The sequence below is a fragment of the Nicotiana tomentosiformis genome, chromosome 3 (assembly GCF_000390325.3).
Source record: "Nicotiana tomentosiformis chromosome 3, ASM39032v3, whole genome shotgun sequence".
NCBI classification, from domain to species: Eukaryota; Viridiplantae; Streptophyta; class Magnoliopsida; order Solanales; family Solanaceae; genus Nicotiana; species Nicotiana tomentosiformis.
In genome coordinates, this window is record NC_090814.1 from 146626782 (window position 1) to 146642149 (window position 15368).

Sequence of the window (15368 nt, forward strand, 5' to 3'; positions counted from 1 at the left end):
GCAGGATAGATGCATCTATGGATCGCGCCACACGTCCCTCGGCAGTGTACATGACACTCTGGATCGGGCCGTACGTCCTCGGCAGAAATCGTACTTAATAATAATAATAATTACACGATGCTTTAATAATTTATTTCAGCTTGTGAAGCTAATTAATAAATTGAAAAATCCTTGGAATTTAATGAATTATTATTCTTGCTTGTTAAGGAATTAATTGTTAATCCTGTAAATGAGGTTTAATCGATAAATTGGAAACTATTTGAATTGAAGGAATTTAATTAATATATTGAGAATTGTTACATTTGAAGGAATTTGATTATTTATGCTGATTAAATAAATTATTGTGAATTCTGTAAATCATGCTGATTTAAATATCCTAGTTTTATTTCAGTTATTATTATTGACCCATAGTGAGTGTCAAAGTCGGCCATCTCGTCTCTACCACTTCGAGATTAGGCTTGATACTTACTGGGTACACGTTGTTTACGTACTCATACTACACTTGCTGCACTTTTTGTGCAGGATCTGAGACAGGTACTAGTGGAGGACCTATCATCACATACCCACGTCATCCCGAGGCATAGTGGTGAGCTGCCTTTCTGAGCCGTTCTGCAGCTACCAGTGTCTCTTCTTATATTTATATTCTGTCTATTTCATTTCAGACAGTATTTGAAGTTTTGTATAATCTACTAGATGCTCATGCACTTGTGACACCGGGTCTTGGCACATACACACATTGGTAGAAGTTGGTATTTTATTATTTTCTTGGAATAAAACTTTAACCAATGTACATTTGACTTATTAGTTGGCTTGCCTAGCTGTAGTGTTGGGCGACATCACGACCTATAGGTGAATTTGGGTCGTGACAATTTATGATTTTCAATAACCATCAACCTCTCATAATATTGCGGATCCTGGGCCCGGACAAAGAATTTGTTCATTTGTTCTTCTTCCAATGCTGGCCTTACTTTTGCAGCCTCTGATCTCCACCGAGTAGCATACTCGCGGAAAGTTTCTGTCAGCTTCTTCTTAAGATTCTGGATATAAAAGACGTCTGGTGCATTCTCTGTGTTGAATCTGAACCGATCCATAAAATCTGACGCCATGCTTACCCAATTAATCCACTTCTTTGGATTTTGACTAATGTACCAGGATATGGCGTCTCCAGTGAGGCTCCTCATGAACAGCTTCATGAGGATTCTTTCATCTTTACCAACCCTTACGAGCTTGTCGCAATATGTCCTTAGATGTACCTTTGGATCGCCAGTCCCGTCGAACATTTCAAACTTAGGAGGTTTATAACCTTCTGGCAGTTCTACGTCCGGTTGAATACATAAATCCTCATAGTTCAAACCTTCGATGCCTTTACCACCTTTAACACCTTGGACATGACTTGTAAGTTTCTTAAGTTCTTCCACCATGTTCTTGATGAGCAGGTCCTTCTCGACGGATTCTGGTGTATACGGGGTTTGTTGTGAAGTATGGGGTAAGGTTTCCACGTATATGGGGTTACTTTGGTAGACTCTAGGGATTTGGGTGTAGTGGTGATCATTGGTTGAGTTTTGGGGATCAGGAGTAGGTTGTGGTGCATTTTGAGGAGTGTGGTAGGTGGTAGTTTGTGGGTACTGGGTCGGATGATGATGATGCTATGGAGGAGTTGGTACTTGTAGAGGATTAGAATTTTGGGGAGGTGTGGCGTATTGATGAGGTGCGGGAGGATTTTGCGGGTGCTGGTTTTGTGTGTTTTGAAGAGGTGTTGGGTTTTGGGCGTTTTGTTGGTTGATGTCGGGAACATTCAGGGTAAGGAAAAGGTTTGCCAAGTTACGGACCTGCTCAAGTTCCCCTTGTAACTCCAGTATATTTTGCTCTAACCGTAAAACCAAGTCATTCTACACCGGAGTACTTCGACCATTTGAAGTTTCGACATTCTCGGCGTGCGCAGCATTATTTTTCCTGATACCACTCATATCGTCCATCTTAGCTTTTCCTTTGTTCTTGGGATCACTTGGAGGAGGAGGAGGTAGAGGACCTCTAGATATGGTATGATATGCCGATGATGCCAATATGCACGAACCAACCTTAAGGGATAGGAATAAACAAAGAAAAGAAGAAAAACAAAAGGTAAACAAGTCAGTAAGAAGTATTAAAAGGATATTTACGATATTTAAACACGTATTGCGGAATTATAAATTCACGTCCTAATTTGGGGACCTCATCGTTCCCGAGGTAGGCCTAGCGACATATAGCTTTGGAGAAAACTCAATGCCGATAACTGCGTCATTTCATTAATATGAAATATAGACCAAATCTCTACTAAAACGACAATAATTATAAAGAGTCACTAGTGGCATTTGACTTATTACAATCAAATTCTAAAATGAATCTAGAAAAAATCATTCCTAATCTACTCGGTCCCAGAGGGACCTTCTCCAAGCTTAGCCTTCTTAGCCCCGTCAATCAGATTCCCCAGGTCGTGCATGTCCAACAGCAGATACGCCCTTGCTAGATGTCCTCCTTCATTGCCCTCTGCGTTCTGACAATCCGAGACCCTTTTCCTCATCTTTCCCTCAAGTTCCATCAAACCCTGCTCCAAATACTCCAACCTTTCTGTTGATTTTTTTAGCGATTCTCCTCCATTCATTGATTGCTTCCATGTCCACTTTGTGTTGTTCCAAATGCCTGGCCTCAGGTTCAAAGACCCTTTTGCGCAACCTCCTGTATTTGACTTGTGCTTCAGCAGCGTCGTCTATGACCCTATTTCTCAAATCAACCCCTGGCTTGACCTCTCATGCTATGTCATCGACCAACCATGATGGGTAGAAGTACACATGGCCAGCATGATACCTGTCTGGCTCGATGGTATCTTTCTCCACAATAATCTTTTGATGCCACATGTGTTGTGCCTCGAACTTGAATGGAATGGCATTCCCTTGGAAGTCTGCTTTGTAATGAACCATTTTGAAAACTCGTGGTATAACCTGTTTTCCCAGCTTGCCTTATGACTCTGATAGGAGCATAATAATAGATTCCCCTTAATCTGATTAGCACTAGATGAGGAACATCTCTCGACCTGATGATGAATTCTCTGCTAGGGAACCACTCAAACATCCAATGTACCTTGTCATCAGTCAAATTGCTAAATAAATGTACCCAGCTCACATCGTTTCCCGGTTGTGCAAAACTGTCTGGGATAAAAGTCATTCTCTTCGGATGGTGATAACCTATGTGGTCATTCCATGGTCGTCACGGAAATTCTTGACGGTATTGTCCTCTCTGAAGGTGTTCCAACAACCATATTTGCAGCAACAGATTGCAACCCTCGAAATGCCTATATCCCTTTTTGCAACGGTCTAAAGCTCGGTACATCTCAGCCACGATCATTGGGACAAAAGTGTAAGTTTGCCCCTCAATTCCTTCCATTAGGGTCTTAGTGACCATAGTTAGGCGAGTGTGGATCCTTTCTCCTTATATTGGGAATATCAACATCCTCAGAAAATAGACAATGAATACAAAAACCTGGCGGTGAGTCCAACCCAAAGAAGTGATGGCAAATTCATCATGGTAAAGACGATATGACTTGTTATGACCATAACGCTCGTAAAGGAAGTCAAATGGTATGTAAGATTTCCTCAGATAGACTAACTCATCATTTTTCCTGAAACCCATCATTTTTAGGAAACCTCGAGAAGTACGGTTTTCCGGTAACAACAAGCTAGGGTTATCCCATGGGAGCCCAGCGAAGCCTCCTATTTTCTCTAGAAGGGGAGTCAATTCTATATCACCAAAATGGAAGACGACCCTCTTCTCATCCCAGAACATGGTGACAGCCTCAATTAACACATTGTTCGGCTGAATATCTAACAAAGAAGGTAAATTCCCGAGAAATCTTTTCACATGGTTTTTGTCACTTGGCGAGAGATTTTCCCACCAATTTAGCAACAAAGGTGGGATACTTCGAACCATGCCGAACCTGGGGACTTCGTGCCTCATTTCTGCAAAACAAATAAAGTTAGCCCTTTTCCACTCCGAATTCGACTATTTACACATTAATGATTAGCATATCGGCATGTTTTCTCCAAATAATGCACATATCATGATTGTAACCATTGGGATTTAAGGAAATCCCGGCGGGCTTTGGACAAGGCTTGCCTTAGAGAGTTATTACGCGGACAACGTTCTAACCCATACTAGGTTTAGACATGATACATGCACAGTTAATATTAGAGTGGGGGTTTCTAGAAGAGTCTAGACCAGTACCCTCAAGTGGACAACTTGAGAGACGAAGGCACGGAACCGTCGATTGCACCGTTGATCGACTAGTTTTACCGCAAATAAGCCTTTCTAAATTTAAAAGGGTGATTTAGGAAGAGCGCGGACACTCATCAAGCACCGCTATGGTATTAATTACGCACGAGTGGAATATAATGTGGAGCATGCTTTATGCAAAGATAAAATAACACGTTGTCAAGTATTTTGCATGATGAATACGGTAAATGCAGTATTAAATGAAACGTAAAGACATAAAAAAAAAAAACCAAGGAAGAAGTTAGTTCGCGCAATATGAAAGAATTGTTATAAAGCAAGCAAGGGGGTAGGGGTAGGGAGACACATGATGTAGCAAATTTAAAAATAATTCGGAGCAAGTGAACCTGACTAGAACATAAAGGAAAACGCACATTGAAACCAAATTAAGCAAAGATTTGCATATTAATACAAATTCAAAATAGAGGGAAATAGGGGAAAGGGTGTGCATGTAGCCATAAAAAGGGAAAATGAAAGTGGGATGTTCATGTAACGATAAAGATCAAGGAAACACATTCATCAAAGAAGACTAATTCATATAGACTAAGTTCGCTATGGTAAGAGCCTAAACAATATCACCAGCAGAGTCGTCATGCTGTCGCGCCCCTCTTTCTCACGAAATTGGGTTTCGACACGTGACAACCCTTTTAAAGGAAGGTGTTAAAAGATAGAGTCGCCACCTAACAGGTTTGAGGTGCGTTAGGGCACCTATTTGCAAGTAACTCTGGTTTAACCAGTTTGCGTCACCAAAGATCGAGTAAGGGCTCAAATTACCTCGAAAAGAAGGTGTTAGACATTCCTCGAGGTCCACAACTGTGGGTCCCGGCCGAACTCGAATTATATGAATTAGTCCAAAATAAAGAGAAAAGACAAGAAGTTGGGTAATTATTATCAGAAATCTGCTAATAAATAAAATAATTGATTTTAAGACAATGTGGGGAGGGGGTCCTAAGTTTTTTAGCCTAAAGGATTACCCCGTGCAACATAAATAATACTTCGTAACTCCATCGAGATGGGGTGTTACTCCTATTATTCAGCGGGCACAGACTATCATCTCCTGCTACCCGATTACTATCTTTAAGTTGTTACCTAAGACGCACTAATTGATTCTAAGATGTACCTTATGCGTGCACTACTCGTCCCATGCCTATGGTCCAGGAGGCGCTTGGGCCTCTATTTTGGGTGGTTCTAGACCTAACTTAGGTTGCTCAAAATGAGAAAAACTAGGCGACATACAAAATAAGTTGGACTTTATGTAAAAGTAAATAAGCTCAAGTTAGCCTCCACACTTTAGACAACAAATACACGCAAACAAATTAGGCATTTGACAGTTTCAGCATTGAGATGAGTTAAAGTCATTAAGCCCTATAGACATGATTTCTATGTGACATGGGAATTCAAATGCGTAGGCAGTTTCAGATGAGAGGTACTATTTTAGATATAATTTCTAAGTGACTACACAGTTGCCCAATGATTACAAGTTATAAGCGATTAAACCTATAGACATGCTATCTAGGTGATTTTCGCAGTAGTTGGCAGTGATAACTACGGGAGATATTCAGAATTACTTAGTTTGATCCTATAGACGTGCTCTCTAATAGTGACAACGAAACAGTGTTGAAAGTTCAGTTTCATACTTAAAAGCGAGTGGGATTACCCTATAGGCATGATTTCTACGATTAGCGATTGAAACTGGTTTTAGCTCCTATAGGCATGTTTCCTAAGTGATCAATTATAACAACAACACATTAATCAATTAAAACCCTATAGGCATGATTTCTAAAAGTGCAGATTTGTAGAGCATAAAGCTAACATGACCCTATGGTCATAGACTGAAACATTGATCACTTTATTCCATATAGGCATGATATCTAACAAGACATATAGAAGCAGAATACATTAAGCGAATGAAATACTTAGGACCTATAAGCAGGTTATCTAACAACACATAGGAGCAAAACATGTTTGAGCAAATTAACCACTCAGGTCCTATAGGTAGGTTATCTAATAAACACATAGGAGCAGAACATGTTGAACGAATTAAACACCTATGGGCAGGATTTCTACCCTTTTCATGCAAACATTAGAATAGACCCATTTTTCCAATTTTACTAGCACCCCAATTGTTATTACATAATTATTATAGGTCCAATGAATGAAATAAATTACAAAGTTACAAAATAACTATAGTGGGCCTAAGACAGGCCCAAAGTATACCCAGCCCAGCCAGGACTTCAATTCCGTATCCATACAGGTTTCACCACAGCCCAGAAGTCACAGTCGATCAAACCCAGAAAATAATTTACACAAGATAGCCAAAATCCAGTAGCCATGGTTGATCAAAAGATCTAGAAAATAGTTGTTTACACAAGCCAGTTGGCTTATTCAGTAGGTAGAAAGGGGGGCAGATTTGAGCAATTAGGACAAATTGGCCAAAGAATCTTAGACCCTAGTGTGTCAGAGTTCACAAGGTCTCAAAATGGACCTCGAGCAGTGCTCACACCAGGGAGGTTGATAGAGAAGATTTATTTTTTTGGGGGGGGGGGGCTTGGCTTTCAGCCGGCCAAGAATTAGAGACTCATAACAGGGAACAACCAATGAAAGTAGTAATAAAATAATAGGTTTGGAAAAGCATTTGCAAACACTACAAAATGATTACATAATGAACATGAACTTAAGAAGCAAGCTAACACATTGGGGCAGGGTGACATATTAATAAGAAACAAGGAGCCTGAAACTTATGGGATTACCAAATTAACAGGCAAGGAGCATTAGGCCAGTAAAACCAATAATTGTCACTAATGCAACCAGTTTAAAACTTAAAAGATCAGATTATACTAAACTCGGTGATTAAATAGTATAATACAAACAGAATCAAAGATCATAGAGGGCATCAGTCAAGAAAGACTAGTTCAAAGGATAGCAGGTTGTTAGAGGTACAGAATTGGATAGGGCTAGAACACATTAAGTGACAAACATAGTCATAGGAGCACACTTAGAGTAAAGGTCTTAAATAGGTTAGGGCATACTAATATCATCAGTTAATCATTAGAAATTCAGAATCAGGCAAGGAACATGGATTGGGCCATATAATCAAGGCAAAACACTCAAATTGTCAATAACATTAAGCTAAACATGCTTCGAATTGTCCAGATTGCCTAAGTCAGGTACAAATACATTATTAAGACTAGCAATTATAGGCAGAATCACACATGAAGAGAGTCAAAGGAATACATTAAGTCATGCAGTTTCAGAGAACATGCTAACATAATGGAATAAACTAGAAACTAACCAGTTATTGTTCAATAAATAAGAAAAGAACAACAATCAGGACCTAGAGTCTCAAATGTGTCAAGTTCCCGAGGGTTTAGTGAACCCAGGGCAGTGCTCACACCCAGGAGAGGTCAGAAAAGTAGGAAATCTGGTGGCCTTGGCTTTCAGTCGGCCGAGAACCAAAAGAGAACAAGAAGATAAATTAACACAGAATAAAGCCTCAGTTTTTAGTGGAAAATTTAGTGATTCCCCTCTCCTTGAAGGGAATTGGGGGAGGGGTTGGAGGGGGTTATATAATAGAAGAAATTGAACAAAAAGACAAGGAAATATAATCAATCAGACATAAAATAAGGAAAGAAGAGCATGTAGAATCGATTAGAATCAATTTAGGAGAAAATCAGGCGAACCCTAGTTTTTAGGGAAAGTAAATATCAACGGAATATACACAAAAACAGTAGCATATGACGAATATAGACACAAATAATACTCAAAATCAGAGATTTGAACCAATTTTGGTTCGATTCTGTAAACCCTAGTTTTAGGGTAAGTAATAATCAACAGAATATAAATAAATATTTGGACTCACAGTAGCATAGGATGAACATAGACGGGATAACATTAATAATCAGGGATTTGAACCGATTTTGGTTAGATTTTGATGAGATCTGCTTGCCATGTTTAGGTAAGCACTATAGGAGAGTAGCCAGTACCAGAAGGGGGTCAAGTATGGTAAGTAATAGCCATGGAATCCCATAATAGGTGGGATTAGGAGAAGATTTAGGGGGTGGCAGCTAGGGTTCTTGAGGGAGGGAGAAGGGGTTGAGAGGATATCAGGGGTGGCAGATGAGGGGAGAGTGAGGTTAGGGTTAGGCGTTTAGGTAGTTAAAGGGAGGGGTTAGATATGGGCCGTTGATCTCAGAAATCAACGGCCACGATTAAAAGGCAGTTGGGTCGGGTTTATTTAGATGGGTTGCGACCGGTTCTGGGTTAATGGGGTTATTGGTTTTGGGCTGGGGTTATTGGGCTAGTGTATTAGGTCTTTTGGGCCATTATTTGGTCCGAAAATAGGTTTAAAAGTGGGCTAGTTTTTAAATACCTAACATTTTAGCAAAAATAATTTATAAAAGTAATTAATGAATAAAAAAAATGTTTTGTGTACTAAAATGATTAAAAATAATAACTTAATATTATAAAAATATAAAATATTATTTTTTGCATAAATAATGTAATTATACATGAATACGGGCTATTATTGCAAAAATGTGCAATTAGCCCTAAAAATGTAAATGTAATTATAACAAATGCAGTAAAATATGTAAAAACATAAATGGTGGTGTAAATGATAAGTTTGGATGATTAAATCATCATAAAAATAATTTGAAGGATAATTATTGAATATTTATACAATAAAATGCAGAAAGAAATTGATTTAAAGCCTTTACAAATTATGGAAAATTATGAAGAAATGCTTGTATAGGTTTATAAACTAAATGATAATGCAACTATACTATTTTGAAAGTATATATATTTTTTAAAAATATGAGAAAAAAATTGGGTATCAACACCCTTTCTTTGGGACATATTGCACCTGTGAGGTCCACGAACTATCGGAAATGGGATAAACAACTCTGGCATCCAACCACTTGATGATCTCTTTCTTTACTACCTCTTGCATGGCCTCATTCAATCGTCTTTGATGTTCCACGGCGGGTTTAGCATACTCCTCCAAAATGATTTTGTGCATGCAAAAGTCGGGGCTTATACCCCGAATATCCGCCAATGTCCAACCTATTGCTTTCTTCCTCCTTTGGAGCACCACAAGGGTGGAATCTACCTGCACATTAGTTAAGCACGAGTAAGGGTGGCATGTGGACCGGTTAGGATCGGGCCGGCCCAGGACCGCAAGCACAAATGGGCGGTGGGCCTAAACGGTCCTAACCGGATAAGACCAGGACCGTGGGTAGGTGGGCTGGATAGTGGGCCGGTCCCATAGGTGAGGCCCGCGAGACCGAGACCGGTTGGGACCGGAACCGGCTGGGAAGTGGGCCGGTTCAAGCGGTTCCAAATTATGGCATTTAAAATATGGCCGTTTTACCTGCCAAAATACTGAAAATAGCCGTTGGCTATTTATAAAATAGGCATTTAACCCCCTAACTTTGTTTTAATCCCAAACTTTTTATAATTATATTTTTCCCCTATTTTTAAATATAAATACCCCCTCATTCTTTCATTTTTTCTTACAAAATTATCAATCTATCACAATCTCTCTCTAATTTTCTTCTATAATTGCTACTATTGCTTACTTTATTGTTACAATTTGTGAAACAATTGTATATATATATATATATATATATATATATATATCGAATATAGCTTATTTTTGTCTTTAAATTTGAATTAAAAAATTTAGGTCACAATTCTATAATATAATTTACAATGAATTGCCTTAGATATTTTTATTACCATTTTTTTTTCTCTAACTTCTATAAAAAAAAAATTAAAAAATAAAAGTATTCGTTGGGCCCACTTAGGTCCGGGACCGGCCCACTTAGGTCCGGGACCGTTAGTTCGTGGTCCCGGTCCCGAGCCGGTTCCAACAAGAAGCCCGCGAAGCTCGGGACCACTTAGGACCGGGCCCGGCCCACATGCCACCCTTAAGCACGAGGAAAAAATAACAGGTAAAGTGGAACAAGGGCCTAGAAACTCATACCTGAGGTGTGAAGGCAAAGGCTTTAACTCCAAGGTGGGAGGCTCCTCGATTGAGGGCATTGTTGGTGGAGTCTTCCGATTTTCGAGATCCAAGGAAAGTTTTCGGGGCTCATAAGTATATGATCACATTCCTTGCAAAGCATTGACACAATATACAAAGCCTTCCTTCTCATCCATCATGATTCAACAACACAACTTCCAAGGTATCTTTAACATTTATCACAGTCGGTCACAAGATCCACGAACGAACACACTTCGTTGCTATTTGGCTGCCTCATTGATTTAAAAACATGGAACACCACTTTTTCATCGCCCACCCGGAAGGTGAACTCGCCAGCTTCCAGATTAACTAAGGCCTTCCCTGTAGCAAGGAAAGGTCTACCCAAAATGATTGGCACCTCATAGTTAACCTCACAGTCAAGTATCACAAAATCTGCAGGAAGGATGAACTTGTCAACCCGAACTAACACATCATCAATTATCCCCAATGGACTTTTCATTGTCCGATATGCCATTTGCAACCTAATGGATGTGGGTCTTGGTTGCCCAATCCCCAATGTTTTGAACATAGAATAGGGCATCAAGTTAATGCTTGCCCCCAAGTCACATAAAGCTTTTGCGAAATCGGCACTCCTAATAGTGCACGGGATTGTGAAAGCACCGGGGTCTTCCAACTTTGGAGCCATGGAGTCCACAATAGCACTCACTTGATGTGTCATTTTGATCGTTTCACAGTTCATTGATCTCTTCTTTGTTACCAAATCCTTTATGAACTTGGCATATCCCGACATTTGTTCTAAGGCTTCAACCAATGGCACATTTATGGACAAACTTTTCATCATATTAATGAATTTCTTGAATTGATTCTCATTATTTTGCTTTGCAAGTCTTTGAAGGTATGGAGGAGGAGGCCTTGGCATAGGTGCCTTAGCCTTTGGCACTACCAGCTCCGGTATGACAATCACGTGCTCCCTAGACGGGTTCACTTCTTCTTGCATCTCCTCCATATTTTCATCAATATCAATCCACGCTTCTTCATTAGCTTGAACATAATTGCTTGGATCATCATCATCTTGCACCAACACATCATCACCTACATGTCCTCTTTGGTTTGAGGTACTAGCAACTCCACCTCTCCCACTTCTTGTTGTCACAGATATTGCATGCCCCGTATTCCATCTTTCGGGTTCACCGCCGTATCACTGGGTAGTGCCCCCTTTAGGAGAGTATTTAAAGCTTGAGAAATTTGGCCAAGTTGAACCTCCAAGTTGCGGATAAAAGTGTTGTGGGATGCTAATTGGGCATCGGAATCGGCGTTTTTCTCCATCATTTGCTTAAATATGCTTTCAATTCGTCCCATTTTAATATTGGAAGAACTAGGACCTTGTGACGGATATGGAGGCGGGTTGTTTGGTTGTTGATACATCGGGGGCCTCTGAAAGAAAGCTGAGCCTTGGCCAATTAGTTAATGATGGTTGTCAACTCCGCAATAACCTGCCCATGATCATGTAGCTCCTTATGTAGGTGAATAACATTTGGGTCACCCTGAGGAACATTGGCTCTACTTTGCCATGCTGAAGAGGTGTCCGCCATCTCATCCAAGATTTCACAAGCTTCAAAATAAGGCGTGTTCATGAAGTTACCCCCAGCGAGTTGATTTACCACACACTGATTCGTTGTATTGATCCCCCTGTAGAAGGTCAGTTGGATCATGGCCTCGGTCATATCATTGTTTGGTCATTCTTTGACCATGGTACAATATCTTTCTCAAATCTCGTGCAATGGCTCATTGGGCTCTTGTTTGAAAGCTAGAATTTCATCCCTTAGTGCAGCCATGTGCCCCGGAGAGAAGAATTTGGCAATGAACTTCTCGGCCAACTCATCCCAAGTGTGGATGGAATAATTGGGCAATCTCTCTAACCAGTTCAAAGCCTTTCCCATAGAGAAAAGGGAAACAGCCTTAACCGCAGTGCATCCTCGGTAACATTTGTTTGCTTGCTCCCTCAACAAGTATCAATGAAACCCTTGAGATTCTTGTAGGCATTTTGGTGTGGAGCTCCGGTGAAGAAACCCTGCTGCTCAAGCAGTGTAAGCATCATGTTGGTTATTTGGAAGTTGCCCGCCTTAATCCGGGGCGGGACTATTGCACTTGCATAGCCCTCATTCGGCAACACCCAATGCACTGCTCTTGGTGGAGGCGGTCGGTCTCGCCTGTGTACTTGAGGCTCGGGATGAACCTCATCCACTTGATCATTATCTACCTCATCTCCCAATGGTAAATTTTCCGAGGGGCTCGTTGTTAAGGGCCATTTTGTACCTAAAAGCAATTCATAAACAAAATTAGTGACTTGGAAGGAAAGAAAGGCAAAACACACAAAAACCTATATATATATATATAGCTAAATACGTTTAACTCCCCGACAACGATGCCAAAAATGTATCTCGGCCAAACCCACACCACAATTAAGTAGTGAGGCGGTCGATGCAATAATAAACCCAACGAAGGTCGGGATCGATTCCACAGGGAGTTAGAATATGGGATTAGGTGTATATCTAAGTTAATAACAAGTTTTGGCTCCAATTACATTTTCACAAATTTGATTGGTGTTCTACTTCTACTTTACTCTATTGTTTGCAAGTATAAAACTAAGGACAATATTTTTAGTTTTGAGCTTTTCAAATGATTAAAAGGGACTAGGGTCGTGATTTCTACCTAGGTGGTTATCTAATGGGTTGTAAACTCTAGGGCAAAATTGATTAGTTGGGGTCGTGATGTAGCAATCACTTCCGGGTACTCACTTTATACCTCTCGGTAGTTTGAGTTATTTTGCCCAATTTGGCTTTCTCAAGTCCAATTGGGTATTTGCACAATACAAGTGATATTAGCTCAAGTCGGGTATTACTAGCTCTAGGGTTAACCCTTTAATTGGGGTTATCAATTTCTTGAGTTCACCCCAATTTCTTATTAGCCAAGTTTTCCTAGACTTAGTCTCTCTTTCTCAAGTACAGGCTAAGTCAAATAGGCATGAATCAATATTTGCAACCATTGATTCTAGGGTTCAATCATGAACAAGGCTAAATATCACTAACCCAATCAAAAAGAAGCCCTAAATTAAACACCCATCAAATACCCACACTAGGGTTGTGTCACAACCCTAACTAAAGATTTAGCTACTCATGAAAAGTACAAAATTTAAAGAAGAAATTAAGATAGAATGCATATTAATTGATTGGGGAAAGAAAATCTAATATATAGATGTTAATTTAGTATAAAAATCCTCAAAATAGCAAAGAAAACGGCCCAGGTGCACTTCTGAAAACCCAACTTAACCTAAAAATGACAAAAAGTGCTATTTATACTAAGCTAAAAATATCTAACAAAATTGCCCATGCGGGGGTTGTGCGGCCGCATAATTTTGGTGTAGTCCGCACATTGAGCTTCTACGTCCGCACAATTATCGTTCGGTCCGCGTTCTTGAACTTTTGGGCTTGGAACTTCGGGGCTTCTGCGGTCCGCATTAAAATGAGTGCGGCCGCGCTTCTGATTGTGCGACTGCATAAAAATGATGCGGTCCGCACTCCTTGATTTTGAACTTGAATCCAAATCTCTAATTCTTCACTCCTGCGGACCGCATAATAGTGAGTGCGGCCGCACTTGATATTCTGTGGCCGCAGAATTTTGGTACGGTCCGCACTCATTCTGCTTGCCCAAATACCATTCTCCGAATCTCCTCTCTGCGGCCGCACTGCTGGTGGCCTTTTTGCCCTGTTTTGGTTCTTGTTCACTTTTGACTCCTTTATGAGTCGATTTTGACTTCTTTGGCTCATATCCCAATATTCCTGCAAGTAAGCACATTTTATTAGTTTCCGGGAATACCTTTAATCATTTTTGAGCTAAATCGCAAACAAAAGAAAGCAAATAATCGGACAAATTCCTACTTATCACCCTACTGGTGCCCTCACCTGCTGCTGTATCTCTCCTATGGCTAGCCGTAGTCTTTCTAGTCACTGTCATCTGTGTATGCAAACATTGACACATAGGTTTAACTCAAATTTCCTATAACTCAGTTCTACAATACGATTTAGATTTGAAAGAAGGGTAACCAACTCCTAAATGTCCTGTAATTCCCTGCTTATATAATGTGGTGCACAACACATCTATAAACAAGACCCTACTAGACACGGCTTGTAGACCACCTAGGATATAACTGCTCTGATACCAAGTTTGTCACGCCTCGAACATGGGGGGCGAGACCGGCACCCGGTGCCTCACTTAACCTAGCGTACCAACTTGCAAGATAATTTGCGAAGCAAAATATAAAACAGAACGGAAACTAGCTTTGACTAAACATCAATAAAAAGCTGGGCCGACAAGGCCGTCATAACTACTACAACCGACAAACCAACCAAATATACATACAAAGCGTACAAGCTCAACATGCTACACTAACTAACAAGATATGTCTACAAGCCTCTACTGATGGATGTACTCTGATCGGAACATAGCCCCAACCTACCCATAACATATATACATAATATGTACACAAAACCCTAGACCCGGCAACTTCGAAAGACGTGGAGCATACCGATCAAGCTGAACTCGGGCAACACCTACTGAGGAGCTCTACCCGTCTGTCTATCTGAATCTGTACGCATGAAATGCAGTGTCCTCAGAAAAGGGACGTCAGTATGAAATAATGTATCGAGTATGTAAGGTAATAAAATAATTGAAAGCTAAAACTGAACTGATAATATAATAACTGAAAGTAACTGGAGTCAAAGATGATCTGGAGATATACTTACCTGATGATACTAACTCAACTCACTCAATATAGTAAGTAAAATAAATGTCTGGCCCTATAAGGCTCGGTACGTGTAACTGATCGGCCGTAGTAGGCTCGCTCATAGGCGCTCGGCCATAGTAGGCTCGGTATATAACTTACTATCTGATCAGAGGTTGCCCAATAGGGGCCTGCCCATCGATTATAGCTCGATGGTGGTGAAACTAGTATAATACTGTATATATATATATATATATATATATATATATATATATATATATATATATATATATATATATATAT

At 40.1% G+C, this 15368-nt stretch overlaps 2 protein-coding genes across 2 annotated transcripts; both read right to left on the reverse strand.

Moving 5' to 3' along the window:
* Nucleotides 1-836: 836 nt before the first annotated feature.
* LOC117279474 (uncharacterized) lies at nt 837-1421 on the reverse strand. Its single transcript, XM_033659032.2, has one exon. The coding sequence runs from the start codon at nt 1419-1421 to the stop codon at nt 837-839; it is 585 nt and encodes a 194-aa protein (XP_033514923.2).
* A 9072-nt stretch (nt 1422-10493) lies between these two features.
* LOC138908643 (uncharacterized) lies at nt 10494-11003 on the reverse strand. The gene has a single exon (XM_070199325.1). It carries the CDS (start codon nt 11001-11003, stop codon nt 10494-10496), a length of 510 nt encoding a protein of 169 aa, XP_070055426.1.
* Nucleotides 11004-15368: the final 4365 nt, after the last annotated feature.